The sequence below is a fragment of the Amblyomma mixtum genome, chromosome 2 (assembly GCF_055824585.1).
Source record: "Amblyomma mixtum isolate Tamu chromosome 2, ASM5582458v1, whole genome shotgun sequence".
In the NCBI taxonomy this organism is placed as follows: Eukaryota; Metazoa; Arthropoda; class Arachnida; order Ixodida; family Ixodidae; genus Amblyomma; species Amblyomma mixtum.
The window spans coordinates 39,107,285-39,128,816 of NC_143013.1; the positions used below are offsets into that span (position 1 = coordinate 39,107,285).

General features: G+C 51.0%; 1 protein-coding gene across 1 annotated transcript; it reads left to right on the forward strand.

Moving 5' to 3' along the window:
- Positions 1–1,602: 1,602 nt before the first annotated feature.
- Positions 1,603–20,781, forward strand: LOC149359034 (superoxide dismutase [Cu-Zn]-like). The gene is made up of 5 exons (XM_089571204.1): positions 1,603–2,157; positions 15,892–15,988; positions 16,698–16,767; positions 17,917–18,034; positions 20,492–20,781. Exons 1-5 carry the CDS (start codon positions 1,996–1,998, stop codon positions 20,681–20,683), a joined length of 639 nt encoding a protein of 212 aa, XP_089427330.1. The 5' UTR covers positions 1,603–1,995; the 3' UTR covers positions 20,684–20,781.
- The last annotated feature ends 751 nt before the right edge of the window (positions 20,782–21,532 follow it).

Here is a 21,532-nt window from a genome sequence, read left to right on the forward strand (position 1 = left end):
GAAGGATTACACTATCCTGCACACCAATTTTTGTTGCGAAATAAGAGACCGATACGCAGGAAAAATTTGTTGGTCCGTTCTAGCCGGAACGAACGCGATAGCCTTCAAATCGCACTAGACTACCGATGGTGATGGCGTACACACGAAATTTTCGCGCAGCTCTGCTTTTAATACAGGTCAGGTACACTGTTTAATGCTATGGGATCCTTAAAAGAAGAGCAAGTTTAACATTAATACAGAACACTTTTTCCTGCCGACATCGCGTGATATTACATACGAAATGCAATACACAGAGGCGAAAGACGCAAGCAAAGAGCATGGCATGTCTCATTGCATACGGGCGAATCGCGACATGGATATCGCTTCATGCTGACAGTCTACGCTACGCACTCCAGGTAAGCAGATTTGGCCAGAGGGGTGAAACCCTTCTTTGTTGTTTTCAGGCCCCTTCATTAAAACATTGCCAACGTATTTTTTGTTGGCGCCTACAGTCTCGGACGAAAGTCTGCGGGATGCGGATTAATCAAAAAAAATAAAACTGAGTTGCCTCGCTAGCCACTCACCTGATAATGATTCTTGCGGATGAAGCATGCGTGGCTAGTCATGCTTCTGCGCTTTTCAGTGACCTTCTTTACCTCACCACGCACTAATAAATATGCTAAATTTTTAGAGAAACCGCATCCCGAAAACTTCTGCCCCTGACTATATAGTCGTGTGCAAAAAATGTTAGCACAGATCACTGACGATCAGAATTGGTATATCTCACCACGCGGCGCTGCGGTTCGCAGACCTGCCTATCGGGCCGTTTCCATGTTTGCAGCCTAGGGGAGGACGGCAGGAAGTAAGCTTTATCAGGCGTGCACCGCCCGAGCGTTGAAGTGCCGACCCTACGTGACTGCGCATGCGGCATTTATTTTGGCTCGGTTATCATGAGCAAAGATGACTTCTTTTTATTACTTTTTTTTTATGTCTGCGATGGTTTGCGAAAACAAACTCGCGGGAACAATAGATGATAGCGCTGCTTTTAGCCAGTAATTTTGCTGGTCCGTGGCAGTCCGCTGAACCCCCTTAATACTGTAGAATGGGAACGGCCCGACACTCTCGTTATCAGCCTCTTCGCCACCCGCAGCACCACGAGTTGCCATTCCGGTGCTCCGGTGTTCCGTCATGTGTGCTAATTTTTTTTTTACTCGCGACTGTACGTGTGTGCTCACCCCTATCCTAGGTTGTCTTGTTTCAATCTAAATGAACGATCAATCGCCAAATACAGCACAACAACGCGTGCCAACTCCTCAAATAAAAGTACGGCAGGACCAAAGCCCGGAAATGAAACACAGCTTGTTTCCGCTTCACACTTCAGGAATAAGAGTCCTTAGGTAGAGATAAAAGCCGAGTCCCTCCTGCATCGTCAGCTCAACAGTCAACAATGAATCAGGTAAATCGAGCCGAGGAGCACCACGCAAAAGAGGAAGAGGAGGAAGAACAGCTAACCGGGGAGAGAAGAAGAGGGGGGCGTGTCCGTCGCCTCGCTGCGCTCGCCCCATCTGACGGAATCGGAGGGCGAAATGGAGAGCGGGCGTGCGAGAGGCTTTAAATATGGCGGCGCCCTCGAGGCCGCGGGTAGAGGGAAACCGGCGCTGCGCAAACGTCGACGACGCCGGTGCGCTGGTGAGGTCGGCGACGGCGCTGCTACTTGGCGGAGTGACAGCGGGACGCGGCTGGACTACGGGCGCCGCCGGCGGCAGCGGTTTCGAGGCGGAGGAGGCGGAGGAGGCGGTGGTGGTGGTGGTGGTGGTTGCGGCGACGCTGATTACGCTGTTGGGTGCAGCCGTGCGCGCCAGTCCTCGCTCTGCTAGGCACGTTGCCGCGGCTTCCACGACAACAACGTCACCGACGTGGCGAGCGACGGTGGCGGCCAGCTAGTGAGCGGTGTTTGTGCCTGTAGTTATTCGTGGTATCGCTGAACCGTTGGTGGTGCACACTTACTCCAACACGATGCCGGCCGGAGGTGTCACGTGTAGGAGACGCGGCGACGTCGTAGGCTGGTTGTCTCTGCTCGTGCTGGTGTGCATACTGCCCGCTGCGCGGACGGTGGAGCGTCGCGCTGTGTGCTACGCTCCAGGGCCTGTCTTCATGCAGCTTTTCTTCGTCCAGGAGGTGAGTGCGAACTCTGCTTATTTCGCAGCCACCTAGAGGAACGCCCATGCCGTAATGAATGAGCTTGTTAAAGCATTGTTGTACAGCACTGACCGCTTGTGTTTGTTCTTCGCCCAAGTCTTACCCTCATCCGGTATAAGAATGAGGCTGTGTACAAAAGCCGAAACACTGCTATAAGTTGAAACTTGTAGTTGCTGCGGTCAGCAAGTTTCTTTCCAGTCGACCTTCGCTGTGCTCCCTGCATGCTCCAAGTAGTGTCCTGAGCCTTAGTAGCCTGATGGTTTTTCAGGCTTTCCCCATCATTTCCCGAGCTCTGAGGGTATATTTTACATTATATTCAGTCTCCAGTAGCGGCCGCACCAACGTCTCTCCTGGGTGTGCGCGAGAGCGCCCGCAGCGCCTGCTAATTAGCGTAGTGGGCGGGAACCTTAGGCGTAGCCATCGCCTTACCCCTTTTACAGTCAGTGCGGACTGCTCATTTTGCAGTAGGATGCATCCACATTCCGATGAAGAACTCCCTTTCTACCGTCGTATACCCGTCGGGTCAATGACTGACCTCCCGTTTGGCGCGAAAGCAGCGCCGTCGTTGCTTGTCCCCGTTTTCATCGTGCTCGGCGGGACATAGTCACGGCGCCAAGAGGGCTGCGTTCTTGCAAAATCTCTGGCGCAATTGTTTGCTCGCTATGCTCCTCCCTTCTAGTGCTATTACGGCATCTTCTTTGCCCCACCCTCCACTCTTCTCTTCACATTCCCGAACAGGGTTTCACCAGCAATCGAAATTGGGAGGGGGTGGGGCGGTGTGAATTTCCAGGCGGAGGGTAGGGGATACTGATGTTGCGAGTACAGAAGCAGTAATTTTTTGTCGCATAGTATTAGCAATGATCATGACTCCAACACTCATGACAAAGATAACACATTCACCGTGATCAGCACAAAAAAAAAATGGTTACGGATTTAGGGAGGCGCCTTCAGCAGAACAAATGGAGGTTTGTGGGGAAATCCCCGCGCCCAAAAGCGAATTATACCCTCTTTCAGCCACAGGTAGCATCTCTGCGCTGCGTAGCGTCAGAACAGAATTTCTGCTCGGCAATGCTTGCATGTGATCGAGGCTTTATTCAGTCAGTTAACGCCTGCTAGGTGCTTGAAAAAGGTTTGATATTGCCCCAATTCGTGTGCCCAAGAGTGGGCTTGACAAAGGTGGGAACACGTACTTGGTGTCGTTCTTCCTGTTTTCATCATGCTCGCAAGTTATTGCTGTCATTTCTTCGGCCTGCTGAAGGGCGACGTGTCGAAAGTGCTCCCGTCACGGCACTTCACGCAAGCGCAACGTCATGCTAGGTGTTCTTACCCCTTGCAATATAGGGCTGTTCAGCACGGCGGCATGATTACTGTACTCTGCGAATCTCCTCTTATTCTGCGCAGCTTTCCCCGAACCTTTCACAGTCGGTTTCCGCGAACAGTCGCTTGCGCTGTGCACCGGTATCCTGAGAAACTCCTCCCGAGTCGTTCAGGATGCTTGAGGATGGAAGTAGTTCGTTGGTTCTTGCAGTGCTACCGTTGCCATTTTCGTCATTCAGAGCACCGTTACTAATATCTCGAGAAATGTTCCGTTACTTTACCTGTCCTTGAGTTTACATCCATTCGTGAGCCTTCAACTCTTGTGGGTGTCTCACCCAAGGACTATCTGTAGGACACCAGCGTCAGATTTAGTTAGTCATCGCCTTCCATTGCGCTCTGCAGCTCTTCTCCGGGTCCTTCTCCATTTCCTGCGGGCGCATTCTGTTTGGTCTCGTCTATCCGAGTGGTAGACTCTTCACGGTATCGACGCTACCCTTGTTTTTATTGGAGATTCCGCAACATACTAGAGTGCAACCCACTAGTTTTAAAAGCACCACTTTTCATGTACTACGAGGCTCGACGCAGTGGACGGCTGTGCAATTCCTACCAACTGGACTACTTGCTCTGAAATGCGTGCACACGGCAGTCGAAGTGTAGTCGCCGCTACCGGAATTGAATCCATCACCTCATGCTTGGAATCTGAATTTGTTGGCCGTTGTTGCCGTCTGTATTCACTGCGATACTTCGCCTTGCTGCACGGCATTTTCGGCTCTCCTTTCACTGTGCCCAGCCGTCGGCATAATGTTAACAAGCCAAATGCTCGGATATCTGGTCTGCAGTTCAAATGCTTCCAAATTAGTGACTGTCTTCTGGTTGCGCTAAGTTTTCTGTGCAGTTTGCTGCTTGCCGGGAATGTAGTTTGATCAGCTTTGTGTAAGTGCGCGGCCGATCATTTCCTTTCTAGAAAGGTACATATTGTTGGGCTGGTTGGTTTGATCCCATGCTTGCAGGAATCGGCGCTCCGTCCTGTCGTACTTGTTCTGGTGCTTCGTTTTTGTGCGCAGAGTCCGGCAAGCCTTTCTAGAATGAACGCTGCCTCCATACGTTTTGTATTTCCTATCCTCGTATTTTCTATTTCCATTTTTTATCACAGCTTCAACACATTACGTGCAGCAAGCGTCTTTTTGCTGCGTCATTATGCATAGAGCACCGGTAGAAGTTTGTCGCAAGTATAGCGTGCACGAATGCGTGCTGCACTTCCAACCGTTCCGAGTGTCGATAACATGCTCCTACAGGGATGCTTCCAGTTATTTCTGGCCACAACGCGTGCTCGGTTCTTTGCGTGCATTAGTCAGTGGCAGTTGCTCTACTTGAATCCGCTGCACTTTTGCGCAACTGTTGTCAGTCGGCGTCGCTTCGCAGCAACGAAGCATTCTTGCTCCATAACTGCAGCAGGAGCCCGTTCCGCCGCTCAACCTACCGAGAACAATGCTGTCCCGGTGGTTTCGCTGCGAGCGATGACTCTCTGAAACTTATTTTAGCAAGCACTGTTGCACCAAACCTGAGCAAAACTCGCCTAAAATTTTAGCATGTATCAAGTACATTGCATGTTTTTTTAGTGCTACACCGGAGCACGCAGTACTGCACACCTGCATGTCTCAAAACTGCACTAAGCCTTGGAACCACCTCGTCGCACTCCGCAAGGATCCAGCCGTAACATTGAAGTGAATAATTGGCGATGCTACCCTCACTGAGGATTTTTATGGAAACCGCCGCCGCTGTTTAACATGTGGCTGTTTCATGCATCGGGCAGATGAGTACAGGAATTCAATTATAATGGCTCACTCTTAATATGAGCCTTCACTTTGACGACAGGCGTGAAACACACTGGGAGTGTAGACTGTTACCCGTCCCGTCTACCTTCCTTTTGCTTGTTTCGCGCCTGTAACCAAAGATGAACGGTCACCAATTAGCCCCAACAGGACGTTCTTTTGAGCATTTACTGTTGCGGCTCCTGTTTTGATTTTGGCTACCAACAGCGTTTTTGGCTGCTTTAACGTCGCTTAATTTAGCCACGTTCCGCGCACTCCCTACAACCAGCCAGGGAATGTGTTATTGTTAGCCGCGCGCGGATGTTCTGTTTTTGGGTTGTTGCTAGAAGTTTTAAGTGGGCCACCACTGCCAGCCTTCCCCTGTTGGATGCTGCCCGAACATCGGACAACGACCCCCATCTCTAAGCCAAAACAGTCCGCAGGTGTCTCGCATATGCGACACGGTTGGGCTCCGGGGCCCGTATACCTGTGCCCCTTCAAGCGGCACGCAGTCTGGACTCGTGCCGCGGACGACCCCGGCCGTCGCCATGACTACCGTAACGCTATACGGCGCAGTTCCCGGGTGGGACACGGGGCCGCGCGCGCACATACGTATACTGCCGCAATCACGGTAATCGGGCCGCAGGCGTTCCGCCCTCGCGGCTCTAATCGCAAGAATCCCTTTTTGTTTATTTCTTGTCGCCGGCAAAAACCTCGAAACAGTGCGATCAGCCCGCCGCTCCACCAAAGTATTATAGCTGGCGCGGGACCAAAGAAGCTAAAGCTGCGGTGTCTGTTGTGCGTATTTATAGCGCAGCACGGTCCTTCGGTCAACGCGCCATACCCCCTCTGCCTCCTCTTTCAAACCCTGCCGCTGTGTCTTTCTCAACCTTCCTTTCCGTCACGCGGCGGGAGTCAATGAAAGGAAGACTAACGGCGAGACTGGCGCCACCGTCGCTACCATTGTCTCAGCAGCACTGTTCCGTGTGAAAACCTCGGATGATCGTACCGACCAGCCCATCCTCCTTGGTGTGCCCCCTCCCCACCATATCCGCTGGTATCGAACCGCTCATGCTTCGCCTGAGCCGCCGCGGTGGCTCAGTGGTTATGGTGCTCGGCTGCTGACCCGAAAGACGCGGGTTCGATCCCGGCCGCGGCGGTCGAATTTCAATGGAGGCGAAATTCTAGAGGCCCGTGTACTGTGCGATGTCAGTGCACGTTCAAGAACCCCAGGTGGTCGAAATTTCCGGAGCCCTTCACTACGGCGTCTCTCATAGCCTGAGTCGCTTTGGGACGTTAAACCCTATAAACCAAACCAACCATTCTTTAATGCTCGCGCAGACTCCTTTCGTACGATCGTCCATATCAAGTGACGCTTCCATCGGCGGCCGTTGTCACCAAAGCCGGTAATAACTGACCCCGGCGCGTGGTACGCGTTACTTCTTCAAATCCCTCCATCATGCATGCTGCCCGCTCGTTCAGTCTCAATAACGGCGGCTGTTCTGGATGGTGCTGTTATAGTGGCCACTATAGTGCTGTAGAACCAGTTGCCTGATCGGTTCAACCGATCGCTTGTTCACGGACGAACAAACCTGCGCAGTAGCTTCGGTCCACTGCGCACCAGTTACCTTCGTATTCAGCCCCTCTCGCGGTGAGCGAGGCGTCGGCGCGTTTCCGCGCTGCACAATACGTAACACGTGCCGTGTGCATGCCCGGGGTTCCCTCTTCCTGCCCCGTATGTAACCGCACTGCGTCCTCTTGGTTGTCCCCAGTTTCGCTATATCCGGCTCCCTTCCTGCTGTGTATACCTCGGTGTCACTAGCCTTTGTCTCGCAGTTCGGTAGTTCCTGCACTGTCTGGGGCAGATCCAACGCCACAAACAGCAAAGCGAAAATCGGAATGTTAGTTTAGGGCACGCGTGTTCTAGAATTGTCCACGAGATGTATGTACTAACTTAGGTCCCGGCCGATCGATTGGAGTTCCACATGCGGAGGTTACGGCTGCGTGACGACAGACGACCCGTGTTTCCTGTTCCGTCGCCACTGTTTACACTTGTCATTGCGGCAGTTGAAGTGCAAAGGTGACTTAAGCTAACAATACGCAAGTTGCATCGTTTATATGAACGCCTGCGGAAATACGGTCCCATGTGAATGCTTCACTATCACTCCGAAAGTGTACCGCTCATCGAAAAGATGCCGAATCCAGTTTGTAGCTATTTGACTCGATATTTTCTTCGGATATTGTTTACGCTTCCGCGTTCGCATTCCCCTCTTACCTCTAACAATAGGGGATATGCACAATTCCGCACTTGCGCTTTCCAATAACTGTTTCCAAGAATGTATGCAGCGTATCTTGGAAGAATAAAACAAATCTAGTTCTTCTTGTTTTGTTTCAGCTGCAAATATCTGGTCGGCCACCTTGTCTTCGGCAACATCTGGGGACGCTTGGTACCCTTAAGAGTATTACAACAGCATTACTTTCAGAATATATGGTGACCCTATCGGTTAAAGCCATATAAAATAATAGCGGAGCGTCAGGGCGCAGGACAATAACTGCACGGAGGCGTGTTATTGTCCTGCGCTTGCGCACTGGCACTCCGCTATTCCACTATGCCCCTAGCGACAGGGTCACCCTATTTCACCCTAATCTAATTGTCTACATTTTTAACTATGCAGTCTGAGGCGACCGCATAAAGCCCCTCAACTGCATGTCGACTGAACGAACGTTCCTCAGTCTGAAGGGTACCCGGATCGCTACCGTATGGGGGTCATCGGTTCGAGTCCCTGCTGGACAATGTCTTTCTGCGTAACAGTTTTCCTTCTCCAGAAGCACAACGCAGTGTTAATGAAATGACGTTACGACCCTGTAGACGGATCAAGAATTGTGTAGTGACGTCATCATTGTGCTATGCGATCGTTGTGTGGTGTTTCAATACCCACGCTAGGCCGTGTGGTTGCGACTTCAAAACCCTGTCGGCCAATGAGGGAATTTCGTTGTGCATACAGGGCCTTCGCCGAACATCCGCTCTAAAGTTGTCACGATGAAACCGCGAAAAGCTGCTGCCTGCAGCATCGATTTGACAGTTTGTTCGTTCGCACGAGAAAACAATTTCACGCACATTTAACGGTGTCCTGTCCTGCGGCGATACGGTTTGGGAGCGAAGCATTGTGCACTGAATGTGTCAAACCGTGTCCGTCCTCTCCGTTATCGACTGCAGCACCGTCGACAACATGCAGCCCCGCGATAAACAACAAAACGCGATCGCAGTTTTCCACGCCACGGCGCCGCAGAACACAACCCGGGATGCATGTTTACTATGCCAGCCATGTCCCTCTGCCGTGGCGACCTCTGGCGCGCATTTTTGGTCGTCATGCAACGCACTGCTGCGAATATTCCTCCCGTTGCTCAGTCGTAAACAAGGCCTTTATTGAAAACAACGGTACTTGGCATCCGCCGGAGATATGTTGTAGTTCTCTCCATGATGCTAGTTTAGGCGCATGCAAAGTGGTCCACAGCGCATTCAAAGTTCGGTCATCTCTATTCTTTTTAACCACCTGGGACTATGCCGCCATAAGGTCTCCTATTAAAATTGCAGACTGGCCTTGCGCGCATTTTGGACAAAGAAAATGCGGTACGTAAGTTTTAAACAAATGCCGGTCCATTGGGGTTTTCCCATGTTTACGCTGAATGGCAATTTCTTCGTAGCCAACATGCAGCTCCATTTATTGCTTGCTTCATTGTGCTCCAATTTTTTTCGTCTTGAGGAGCCTGAATTTTCAACGAGAAGCATCGCGACGCATCCCGATGCGGCCGCGCATATTACATATACGCACCGCATTGTTTCCCAACCGTATCCTTTTTCCGCCGGGACGTATTTATACGCTTCGTTCCAGTTGCCCGTTCTTCCCCTCTACCTCGTATTTTCCGTCTCGCGTGTGACGCAGTTTCTCTACTTATGTCGCTGCCGTGCGCTGCAGATGGCAGCCTCTCATTTAATCTTCCGAGACGCTAATCCGCGGCCTCTCGAGGCTTCCGCTGCGACAACTCCCTTCAAAACGATTTTAAGATTCAGTGTTCACTCAATTTCATGCCTCCGCTCACTTTATTTCTAAAATTACCTTTTCGTGGAGCGAGGGGTTCTTACCCCACTCTCCCTGCTCACTCGCGGACAACCGCTGGTGATATCAGACGACATGCATCGTCGTGCACACCTGCGTCTGATAGCTGCTGTATACTCGCAGCTGAAGCCATTTTTTTTTTTTTGTCCATGTCCAGTTACCGAGCGAGGCGACAGGCGCCCGTCGACTGCTCGTCCACTTTGCTATTTTTCTCGACCGCGCGTTCAGATTTATGTACTGTGGGACGGTTATTTCCCATTGGTCAATAGAGGATAATGGCATCACTACCACGACCTCGCGCGGGTAATTCAAACTCCCCACAACGATCACTCGTTACAAGTAATCACGTCACTACACGATTCCTCATTGGTCTACGGTGCCGTGACGTCATTCCACCACTATTACGTAGTGCCCCTGAAAACTTTTGCGCTGAAAAAAAAAAAATGGTCGAATCCGCGGCCCCTTTGAGCCGGGCGCGGTATACCTCTCGACCACTAAGGAACGTTCCTTCGACTTGGTTAAACGGAGGACTTGCGGTCAATGAAAAAAAATTTTAAAAAAATGAACAATGAAGTCCATGTCTGCGGACCCCAGTTTGCTGAAGGGACTCGCTAACGCTTTCGCGTCATGCCCTTACGGCGGAGCTGAATTGTTCCGTTTCACACTCAAAATGAAGTGTCCAGATTAAATTTCAATTTAATTGTCCCATACAACGCCTTATATTTAACATTTTACTAGGCTCACCTCGCTGCACGCTTTACTATTTTTTTTTTCCCTCCCAGTATTAACGTCCGTCCCATTCCAAAGCATTTACCGTTTTTTGCTTCCTGGAAGACACGAGAAATGGCAAGAATGACTATTGTGATAGCATATGTTTTTAAGTTAAGTTTCATAGATTTGTACTCGTCGTCCGCTTTTAATTCCGAGAAAATGGGACTAACACGTAAAAGCGCAATGCCATTCAAATTTTTAGTGCTGGTGCGTACAAGCGATTTCATTTTTATTTTATTTGTGGTTACACGAGGCTGTCATAATTTAAAAACTTGGACGCCGAAAGAGAAAGGACTGGTGATGTCGACCCCAGTGTGATCAACTCTGCCAGAGTGTCTATAGCAGACGTAAAATTCCGGTCTGTTATACCTACATCCGGGTAGTTCGACTTTAACAACGGCCCTTGTATCAAATCAGCTAGACAAAGTTGCGTTAGTACAGGCGGCTTTGATCTGTTTATTTCCTTTTTTCTTCTTTTTTTTTGCTTCAGGATTGACTGTTACATGCCGTGATAGCGCAGTGCCTTCGCCGTCCGTATACGAGCTGAGCTCTCAAACGCCGAAATATCTCTGCCGTGAATCCGTAAAGCAGCTTAAGATTTTTCTTTTTCTTTTTAATGCAAAAAAAAAAACTGGTGACTGGCGTATCGCAACCTCTGCCCTGCTGTCCGCTGCTGACATATGCATTGCGCCATTTCACACATATCCGTGTTAAACGTACCCCCCCCCCCTCCTTCCCAACCTCTCACAGCTGCGTGTACTCCTTTCCGCACACCGTGTATGTATGCCAATTCCTTAAATAAAAATCGCCAATTTCACACTATATCGCGATGAATGCTGCCCAAGTTCCATCCTGTCCACACCTTCCTTGTGTTCGCATCTTTCCCTTGGCGTTTCGGTCTAGCCCTGTCATTCAGTAATCTCAGCATCCGGTGCAGTTGCTGCAAATAGTAGGGTGGGCGACATGGTCAGCTCATCCTGCATGACGTCATAGCCTTTCCGCTTCTCGATGGCGCTTGGAAAAGTTGCTACCATTACAAGCAACGGGGTGCACATCGCTGTCGTCGGCGAGCGGCTCCTGGAATCGATTATCGCCCGCTCCGTGCGTATGACCGTGCCCTCGTCTCGTGCTCGGCGCCTCTGCGTGGCCTGTTCCTTGTGCGTGTGCACCTGAATATTTAATTAAAACCTAATCGGAACACGGCTCGCTCTCGCAAGAGGAAGTACGTGCCGAGCGTGGCTCAGACGCTCGCGGACTGATTGCGGTACGGGTAAAGTTTCCTCCGTAGCGTCGCGCCTTTAAACTAGTTGTCATTTCAGGACCTGAACTGCCCACTCCGATAAGGATTTCATGTGAACGATTAATTTCGCATAGCTTCCGCTAAAGGAACGCCCAGCACCTTACGCACGTAACACAGCTCGGTACACGTTGCCACTTTTGGAAGTAGTCGAACTTAGTATAATGACACCGTTTATAACGTAACGGATATAACAAAGGAATGACTATTCACCTTGGAAGCTCGGTTAACACAGGCTGTAACGAAGCTACGGCTATAACCAAGCAATCGCCGGACCCATTCAGCTTCGTTATAACGAGGTTAAAGTGCAGTTTCCTGAAGTTGTTTCTCGAGAGAGTGAGACCGTGTGTTTAAGCGGATAGATCTTATTCAAACGCGCAGTTTGCGTCGGTGGAGCCCACTGGAAATCTGACTGCACTAAACAGCAGTTCAAACTCCGCACAAAGGGAGCCTTTCTCAAGTGTGCAAGTGACTGTGCCGTAATGGGCGCGTGCGTGTACCAACCCCGCCAGCCGGAGCTGTCGCAGTTACAGGGACTGAAGCCGCGGTTTTGATTTCCGGGCGCGCAGCGTGCGATCTCTGCACTGCCCTTAACGTAATAACTTGACGTGCCGTGCACACACACGCACGGATCTTGCTGTGCCTGGGCCCGGACATCCGTATTTGCCCCGGCCGGGTCTTTCTCTAGGGGCAGACTGCTGTTTCGCCGGCGGCTTCTGCAGTTGTCAGCTTCGGGACTTCCTTTTCGTCGACTGTCCCTGGCTTGCCAACCAGGGCACGTCTACCTGCGGGCGAATGCATGCGCCTCCTGTCGCCAGCTCCGGACTGTTTTTTTTTTTTTTGCTCTCCATTTTGTTTTCCTTCAGCGCGCCTCAAGAGCCAACTTGCGAGCAGCCAGCCAGCGGAACGAGTGTGCCGTTACTCGTTGAGCGAAGGGAGGTAAAAGTACCGCCCGCTCATGGAGCGACTGTGTGCTTATATCTTGCTAGCGGGCCGCTTTCCAAAACTGCACCGTAACGTATCAACAGCGGCCGACGGACACCTGCGGGCGTTTCAAATTTTCTGAGCCTTCTCTTTGTTTCAATTATCTCGTTCAGCACTCCTTGCTATTTTCGATATCGAATTTTCGCACTACTCGAATTCGTTCTAAGCGGCAGTGATGCCAGTGGAATGAGCACTCTCTCCATCCTAGACCAGTTTATGAAGCTGAAAGTTCGTGGACTTCTCCTGTCTCGATCACGCATACGTTGGTTCTCGTTGAGTTCACAGCACGGTGTACAAATGCAGCATCCCGAATCCCAGGTCGGCAAACTACCCGCAGTGTTCTGTTATCACTTTTTCTTTAGCAGTTGCAAATGTTTCGGTAAACAGGCAAAATTTCGGCTACCTCACTTCCACCACGCTCCTTCCCTGTATGCAATACCCTACCACGCGTTTCCCAGCAGTCGAAAGACTCGACAGAAAATTTTCTGTTGTCACAGCATGTATTTTTGTACAATTTTTCGCCACGTACTAGTAAAACTTTTCTGTAGTAACTGAATTTTTGGAATTGTGCTCTCCCTTGCCGTAACTACTAAAAGTACTACACAAGTGTCGTTACAAACCATTCTGTTGCATTTAGGGCACGAATATTTATTTTTCTATCTGGAGGTCCCAACGCAGAGTAAGGATTTCCGCGCCTTTCCCTTTATAATCTCCACACCGGCCTAAAACCCCTGCGGTCGCGGGGCGCCCGCCTTGACTGCCTTCCGAAGGCGGCACCTCCGCTCCGTCTTCCGTTCTCCGTGGTCCGCACCCGCGGCGGCAACAGCGCCCGCCTTTCAGTCCTATTCCTGTGCTCTTGTCTCTAATACGGCAACTTTCACCTCGACCTTTCCCAAGTCACCGTTTCAAGCAGTCCCGCGACGCCTAGAGTTTCTCTACCCTGTCTCTCTTCGTTGTCTCGGTGTTTATTCTTCCACCAGCAATTTAACGATGCTCCCTGAAGTTTCACGGCTCCCGAGCTCCATTCGCTATAGCTTTTGTAGGGGCGCGCTCACAAAGCTGCTGCTTCGTCGGCACCCTCGATCTGTTCTGTCTAGCTCTCGAAGTTCGTCCGCGTTGGCGTCCTGGCGTTTTTTTTTTTTATTTCGCAAGACTGTCTATAGGATAACTACCATCGTATTGCAGCCGAAGTGACTACGCAAACGACCAAGCTTCCAAGCGCATACAAGGTAGCCAGTTCTTTCCAAAAACAAACTTGCAAGCAACTGCCGCACTTTTAGTGCACACCTGAACCGCACCGTGAGGGAAGTAAATATAACTGGGGTTTAACATCCTAAAGCAATACACGTGCTATGAGGGACGCCGCATTTCGGCCACCTCGAGATCTTCAACGTGAGCTAACGTGTCGCACCACACGGGCGTTTTTGTGGCCGCCGATACCGTGGCCGAGACTTGCTCCCGCGGCTTCGTTTTCAGCAGCGCAGACTGAAATAACCTAACGTACTGGATCCCCTTGAACAAACTGAAATAAGTGCTCAACGTAAAGGAGGTAAAGAGCAGCTGTAATAGCAGAAGGCGAACACTTTTTTCGTTGACATTCTACAAAGCCAGTCTTCCATTTTATTTTCGTGAACGTCATTTGTATTTCTACATTTCCATTCTCTGCTGAAACCAAAGCGGAACTGTAAGGACGTTAGATCGTTGTAACGTTCGGTATGTTTAGTTCGATTGCGGACTTCCTCTGCTCTGCGTATGCACACGTTTACAACTGCCGTCTGTTCCTTCGATCGAGCAGAACTCGCAGGCTTAAAGGGATGCTGAGGGACAGCTCCACCGTGCTTTTTTTCGTATTAATACCGACAGATGAGTCTGTCGCGACTTCATGTTTATCCGCCGAAAAATGCATTCATCGCGCAGAAATTCCGTCGAAATACTTTTCCCTCCACCCCAATTCTAATTTATGACTGTCGATCTTGCAGTGTCGTCAGTGTGCTTCGTTTATATTTCAAGCACCTACTTGTTCCTGTCTTTTCGCGGTAAAACTGTAGCTATTCGGGACACCTAGGACTGGTTTCCTTTTTTTTTTATTCTATACCACGAAAAGCGAAAAAATCGTTTAGTGTCTGAGGTATGCAATAATGGCGAGCAACACTATTCTATACCTCAGACAGCTGAATATGAATCCGTAACTTTTCTTGTTCGAAATCTGCTGTAAAAAAAATGGACGTGACTCGCAGAGCCACCGTAATCACTGAATGGCGCTGCATCCTACTCTCGAATCCGTGTAGGTCATCGCAGTTTGTGAAAGACGATGGGTGGTGCGGTTGTTCCGTATCGCTTTTCGGTCGTAACTCTTCTGTAGGTAACAGCGCCAAACCTGTGGCTGTTCCCCTGCACAGCAGCCAGTAATATCAGCGCCAGTAGTGGTGCAGTGTGCTACTGCACTGCGTATTTTGCACCCCCCTTAATTACGGTGCGTGTCTATTCCAGGCTACCTGCGAAGGCAGCAATGGAATTTTCTCACTAATATTTGGTTGCATAAATTTTCGGCTACGCGTGGTACGTCCGCTGCCGACGCCGGTCGCGCGCGTGTATTGCCTCTTCGTTCTTTCGTGTATTGCATGCCTTAGCGTTCGTTGTAGTATCATTACCGTTTCATTCTCTCAATTTCTACATCTTAGTTGTCTTGTTTGCTTTGTGTGCGTAAAAAGCCCAACGAATCTGCCCCGCCAAGCATTGCATACCAGAGCATTGACAAGGAATTCCTGTCCAACACCCGACACTATTCCCTGCCAACTCGTGCTTACCCTAAATTCGAGGTTCTAGAGCATCTTATCTCCGTCGCGCCACTCTTCACACCTTTCCTCAAGCGCTCCGCCCTTTCGCAGCGCCCCATTTCGTAATGCGGCCCTTCCTGTCGAAACTATCTCTCTCCCCCCCACACGCACTTCGTCCACGCTCTTCGACCAGCCGCGCCGCACCTTCGGCCGCTCATTCGCCGGCGTTCTGCGCGCACCGCTTGAATGAGCCTTAATCGAGCAATTCAATCTGCGACCACGGCGGGGCCGCGGATAGCGCGACGACGACACGCCACTTTGCGTGCCACGCCGCTCCACAAGCCATATGCGAAGCTTAGCGCGCGCGCACCGTCGCCCGGAATCCGTATGGGCTGCCAACGCGTTGTTTCTCGCTAATCAATACCTGCTCCTCCCGCCCTCGGTGTCGCAACTGCCGGCGCAAGCGGAAAAACTAACTGCACTGTAACGGCGGTGACATCGGTTTAGCCTGGCGCGATCTGTAATCGACCTCCGCGGGGCCCCCACGCATGCGCACATGGCCCCGATGCGCTTTATTTTCTTACACAGTGCATTCTCTTCTCGCAAGGCGCTTGATTCTGATGCCTTCCTCCTTGCAGAGCATCGAGCACTCCGTTGTCATCACGGGTGACATAACGGGACTCCAGCCGGGGTCCCATGGCTTTCACGTTCATGCCTTTGGAGACCTGACCAACGGTGCGTCTTGTGTTCCTCTTTACACTATCTCGGTCGCTATGGCGTCTCACCTTGTGAGCACGAGGTCGAAGGTTTGGTTTTTCCTGCGAAGGCGGGAACTCCAAAACGCTCACTTCGTGTAAAGGCATGTTGGTGCATGTCGCGCCCTGCACCCCCCCCCCCCCCCCCCCCTCATTCTCCTCTTGCGGTGTGATCAACCGTGCTCTAACGACGCATTTTGATTTCTTACTCCTCTCCTTCTTATTCTTCTTCGTTATTACGGATAACTCGCTTTATGGACACTTCCGAACCAACATGTCCACATTAACGAGCTACAACTGTCTCTTCTGGCTTGCGTGTAGCAGGAGCAGACATATTCTATGCGGCCACTTTTTTAATCCTTCATTTCTGTCTCAGATGAAGAGTTAGTTCTATACCTTATAAGAAGCGATGCGTTCTATTGAAATTGAAAGGGCAACCGCGAAAGTTTCATATCCGGCTGCGCTAGTGAATTGATCTGCTGCCGTCTATCGCGAACTTCACTATAGAGATCAGTGCTTCGGCTATAGCTCTGCATATTGCTCCACGCTTCGCAAAATGTTTCTCTAAGAATTGACACTGCCTGCACACTGCTGAATCGCCAGCATGTTTAACGGTGTCCGCGCAATGTCCACATGTGTTGGGAATGTCGTTCCGACAATTGGCAATAAGCCCTAATGATTCTTCGCAGGCTGCAATTCCACAGGACCCCACTTCAATCCCATGCACAAGGACCATGGTTCCCCCGAGGACCGCGAACGGTAAGACTCCTTCCATCTGAGCCGGTGACAATCTGAGGCGCACATTCGATCTTCGCACTACCGGTCGCGAACTTACCAGGACCCGCGAACGGTGGCAGAGCAACATGATCGGCGTATCTGCGGTCGTTGGCGTGTAGTTTCGTGATCGCACTAACAGCGTCGCATTCTCGGGGTCACACCGTGATCGTCAGCCAGTGTGGCCCTGTTCCTTAGTCGTGGGCTTCTTGGATCACTAATCTAGGCAGCCTCGTCAGCGACGGTACGGGCCATGCAGTATGCACACAGTTGCTCCTGAACTCAAGCATTCCGAGGCGTACGCAGTCCGCGCTGCTGGACACGCTATTGTTCTTGCAGAACGGCTTCCGTCGAACCTCGGACTGCACTACTTCACCTATCACCCGACAATCCTCAACTAACCGCGCAATTTTGGCGCATAGGCCAAGAATAAAGAACAGTAAACAAAAACATTCAGGACACGCAATTGTGTTGCCATTAGCAGTTGTTGATGCCTTCTGAAGCGACTTCAGTTCCGGTCTGATGACTCCTCCCTCCAGCGAATCGGCGATTTTAGTTTCCGACGACACGTTTTCTTTTTGAAGCTTCTACTGTTATCGCATTAAGGAACGAGGCACAGTGCAGGAATGTCTTCTAAAAACTGAAGAATCGTTGCTAACGACGCACGAGACTGCACTTTCGTGTTCGCGTTGTTATTCACAGAAAGCTCTGACGACCAGTTGCCTGTGCGATGCACCGTAACGCCCAAAATAACGTGCAGTGCGCTGCATGGCCAGTCATTTGCCTCGGGCAGTCAGCCTTCGTGCCTTAGACTATTTGCGAGCGGGAGCATGCCCAGGGCTTGCTGGCACAGCGCAGCGATGATATGTATGTAGTGTGCATATTAACTTAAAGCAGGCCTAACGAGGAGAACCGCTGCGACACTGAGCACTATAGCCGTCATTCTCCATTCCGGTTGACGCGGACCGTTCATTCTCCTAACTCGTATAGCGCTGCGCGTGCAATCAGCGAAGCGCCATCTAGCACATCAAAACTTAATATTGCACCTTCTTTGTCACCACTTTGCTGCAGGAGTGCCTCCACAGCGTTCGTTATGCCCGGGTAGCGTGCTCACTCGTCCGACTCTGTCCGCAGGCACGTCGGCGACCTGGGCAACATCAAGGCCGATGCTGACGGCAAGGCCCGCGTGTACATCACGGACGGCATGATATCCCTCGTGGGCCACCATAACATCATCGGTCGCGCCATGGTGGTGAGTTGTTGCTTGCGACCATTCTCCAGCCCAGTGGCTGTTGCGTCGACTCTTGCCCACTCATCCACACGGTTACGAGTGAAAGCGAGAGTGCCGTGGACAGGTTATGACCCGCGCAATCCGCATTCCTTATCTCTAAGCGCAGAACACCAAACTGTACCCACATAAGCTAAATAAACACACAACATCCTTTCTTTCACTACAGGGCCATCAGGACAGATAGTGGGCTCGAGTGGGGGCGATTACACCTATAGCATTCAGGATGCAGCTTTCGTCGCCCTCTTTGTGTTCGGGGAAGGTGTAACTCTTGTTACGCCACACCTGTGCGAAGTAAAGGCACGAGCTGGAATGAACTGACCGCAACAGTTCAGGCCTTCGGAGTTCCCAGCGTTCAGTGCCCGCTACTAAATATAACATCTCGGTTGAACGACGGTGTCTGAAAACAAAGTTGTGTTGTTGCCGGCTAAGAGATAGCACGGTAATATAAAAGACCGGCCGTTTGGTACCTTTTAAGGGCGGTGTGAATTCTTGGCATTTATAGGGCTTATAGGAGCTGCAGAACTGGCATCGGCGCTTAGGGGCAGGAGAGTAGTGTTTTCCACATGCTTAACCTTGCCGTCCGGACAGAGCGTGTACTGCGCAAGAGACCAGAGTCTGGAACTCCCCAACAGCGTGTAGTCTCCGTCACCCTTTAAATCAGCCCGACTGAAACTACACCCGCTCATGCACCAAATCGCTTCAGAGGGGGGGCTATTTTTTCCTCGGAAATTTTGGTCTCAAGGGTGGAGCCCTTAGTTTAGGGCCCCTGTGGCTGCTGCAGCGATCTTATGCGCTATGGTCAGCGCTGCCTCCCACTGCTCCGTTGTCGCATTTTTTTTATTTTGGGAGCTGCTGTTTTGGCAGCCCCAAGTAGTACGATATAGGGTCGGTTTGTTACATTTTCTCCAATGGACCAACTGTACTGAGCATTCATCTGCATGCAGTGCCCCACCACCAACAAAGCGGGAGTAGGTATATCGGCTACAATTGTGTAGTTAACACTTGCAAGCGTAGTCTTCTGAAAGAAGGAACCTCGCAAAACTCCGGAAAGGTGCCATGCTGGTCAAGCTGACCTCATCACAAACCGGCGTCATTTGCCCCTCCTGACGATGATTCATTCTACTTTGATGGAAGATAGGAGCATTCCCTTTGAAACGGGGTGGTGGCAGTTGCCACGATGATCGGCTTTTTTTCTTTTTCGTTTTACATTTGAGTTTGCTGCAGCTCCCTCCCGTCACTATATTGGCCTGAACACAGCCTCTTCCCAGCAATCCCTCTGGTGGTACTTAGTGCTTTTTCCTTCCAACTCTTAGCCATAGCGCGCTTCTGAGCCACTTACCATTATCTCCAGCGATGCATGGCTGCCGGTTCCGACGCTCATCGGATAAGCTTCTGCCATTTGCGTTTCGAGGCCGAAACTCGTGTGGATAGTGATATCTAGCCACTATCCCTAGTAAATTGTAAGGTGCCTGTCGGCATCGAGTTCACCACACAGTGTCCGTTCACTTACCTTTGTGAAGTCTTCAACGCATGCTACATCTGACTGCCGCAGGTTTCCGTGAAGTTGTGTCCCAGTTCGAAAAGTGTGCACGTACAGTAAACGAACGATATGCGGCAATGAGCGCGTTGTCTTCGGTACATTCAGACCTTTGGCGAAGCCTAGGCGTGCTTCGGGAGACGCTTTAATTCGAACGGTTTCTTTTAATGGAGCACCTTCCGCCATGCACACGCAGCCTTAGACATGGCTGAAGCCACGCGCTCAGTGCCGCTCGTTTCAATCGGTGCAGACTGTACGTACCTTCGCCAAAAAGTTCATAGCGATTGCCAAAAAAAAAAAATAACTGCGTGAAGACGTCGGGACAAGAGGCACAAAGACGCACACATAGAGCAGTTTTTTTTTTATTATGAACAGACTAACCCAGCGTCATGTCTTACTTCAATTTGTCAGTTTACGGTATGCGGGTGCAGGCACTCAAGCCAATCGCATGAAATACCTTTCAGAATCGGAAGGATGTGCCTACTCCATCCGCTGGTATCAACAGCAAACGACTGCATACGAAATGTTCCTCAGCACTTACATACAGTAAACTTTTGTTGCCGTCTGTACATAGCAGGTGGAAAGTACGGCCGCTGCAGCCGCGACTTTACCAAATGTTAAAATCTCAAATACCGTGCGCCGTCCATGTACGTCATATAATCCCAGGTGTGTAAATTTAATTCAGAGCCTTCTGCTGCGGCGCCCCCGTTAAATATCAAATGGCCGAAATGCAGCTTCTTGTTAAGCGCCACATACCAAATACGATTTGAGTGGCCAATCATCCTACATTCCATAAACCGGCGTATCGTTCCCCGAGCTAGTTTGTGTAAAGTCTGGGTTGACACCTCGAGAGTTGACACCTCCGCATCGCTTGATCGCAGGTTCACGCAAACCCCGACGACCTGGGCAAAGGCGGAACCGAAGACAGCAAGAACACTGGCAGCGCCGGTGGCCGATTGGCGTGCTGCGTCATCGGCTTCGTCTCCGGATCGGCATGGACGACTCCAGACTTGCGGCTCATGCTCACCACGCTTGCCTTCGTCTTCGGCCTCTTCTCCAGGCACGGCGTTTGAAGCCGCGGTTCTTCCGTTGTTCGTCTTTCACGTCCCTGTACATAGCCCTTCCTTTGTTTATGGCTTGTTAAATAAAAGCTGGTTTACCTTGTTGCCCGCATGGCCTCCAGCGTCCCCCTCAATCCACTCCTGGTGGTTACCGTGGAAACAGGAAGAGGGGAGGACGTACGTCAGCAGACGAGCTGCTGTTCTGTTCCCATCCAGCTGCTGCTCACCTCTTGGGGTGTGTTTAACCCGGTTGCCGTGCCAGCCATATGTAATCGGATGCACATCAGGAACGAGGGAGCGCAGACGCAGACGCCGCATGCCTGTAAGCGTGGACGTGAGACGACGACCCTACGGGCATTCGAGGCAAGTTTAACCGTTCTATGTGAAGACTGCAGTCCGTAAACGGCACATTATTTTTCAGGTCACTTCGGCGACCAGCTGCTGACCCCAAGGTCGCGAGGTCGATCCTGGCCGCGGCGGCCGTATTTGAATGGAGGTGGACAAACTCCGGCGTGCTGTGCGACGTCGGCTCACGTTAAAGAATCGCAGGTGGTCTAAATTATTCAGTCAATAAAGTTGAAACCGCAGCTCGGAAGGCAGAAATTTGAAGGCAACAATGTTCAAGTAACGAAACACGCTTCGTCAAAGTTTCGAAGTCAGGCGCTCATGGAGCCATCGACGGTGTCTTGCATACGCGCGAAAGTAGCATGCCAGCCAAGTGGCCACAAAAACATCTTCAGTACACACTACGGCCGATGTGTCTCTCCTTGTTCCGTGGGATGCAGTCGCCGTATACCATGCATGTGCGCATCTAGAGGGCAAGCTAGGCGCTCTTGACCTGCTCAGAGCTGATGACGTCAC

Excerpts from the sequence above, each read along its gene's own strand:
- LOC149359034 (XM_089571204.1), top strand. The coding sequence starts at position 1,996 with ATGCCGGCCGGAGGTGTCACGTGTAGGAGACGCGGCGACGTCGTAGGC. Across the intron at positions 2,158-15,891 it reads AGCTTTTCTTCGTCCAGGAG|AGCATCGAGCACTCCGTTGT; the intron begins GTGAGTGCGAAC and ends TCCTCCTTGCAG. Across the intron at positions 16,768-17,916 it reads TCCCCCGAGGACCGCGAACG|GCACGTCGGCGACCTGGGCA; the intron begins GTAAGACTCCTT and ends CTCTGTCCGCAG.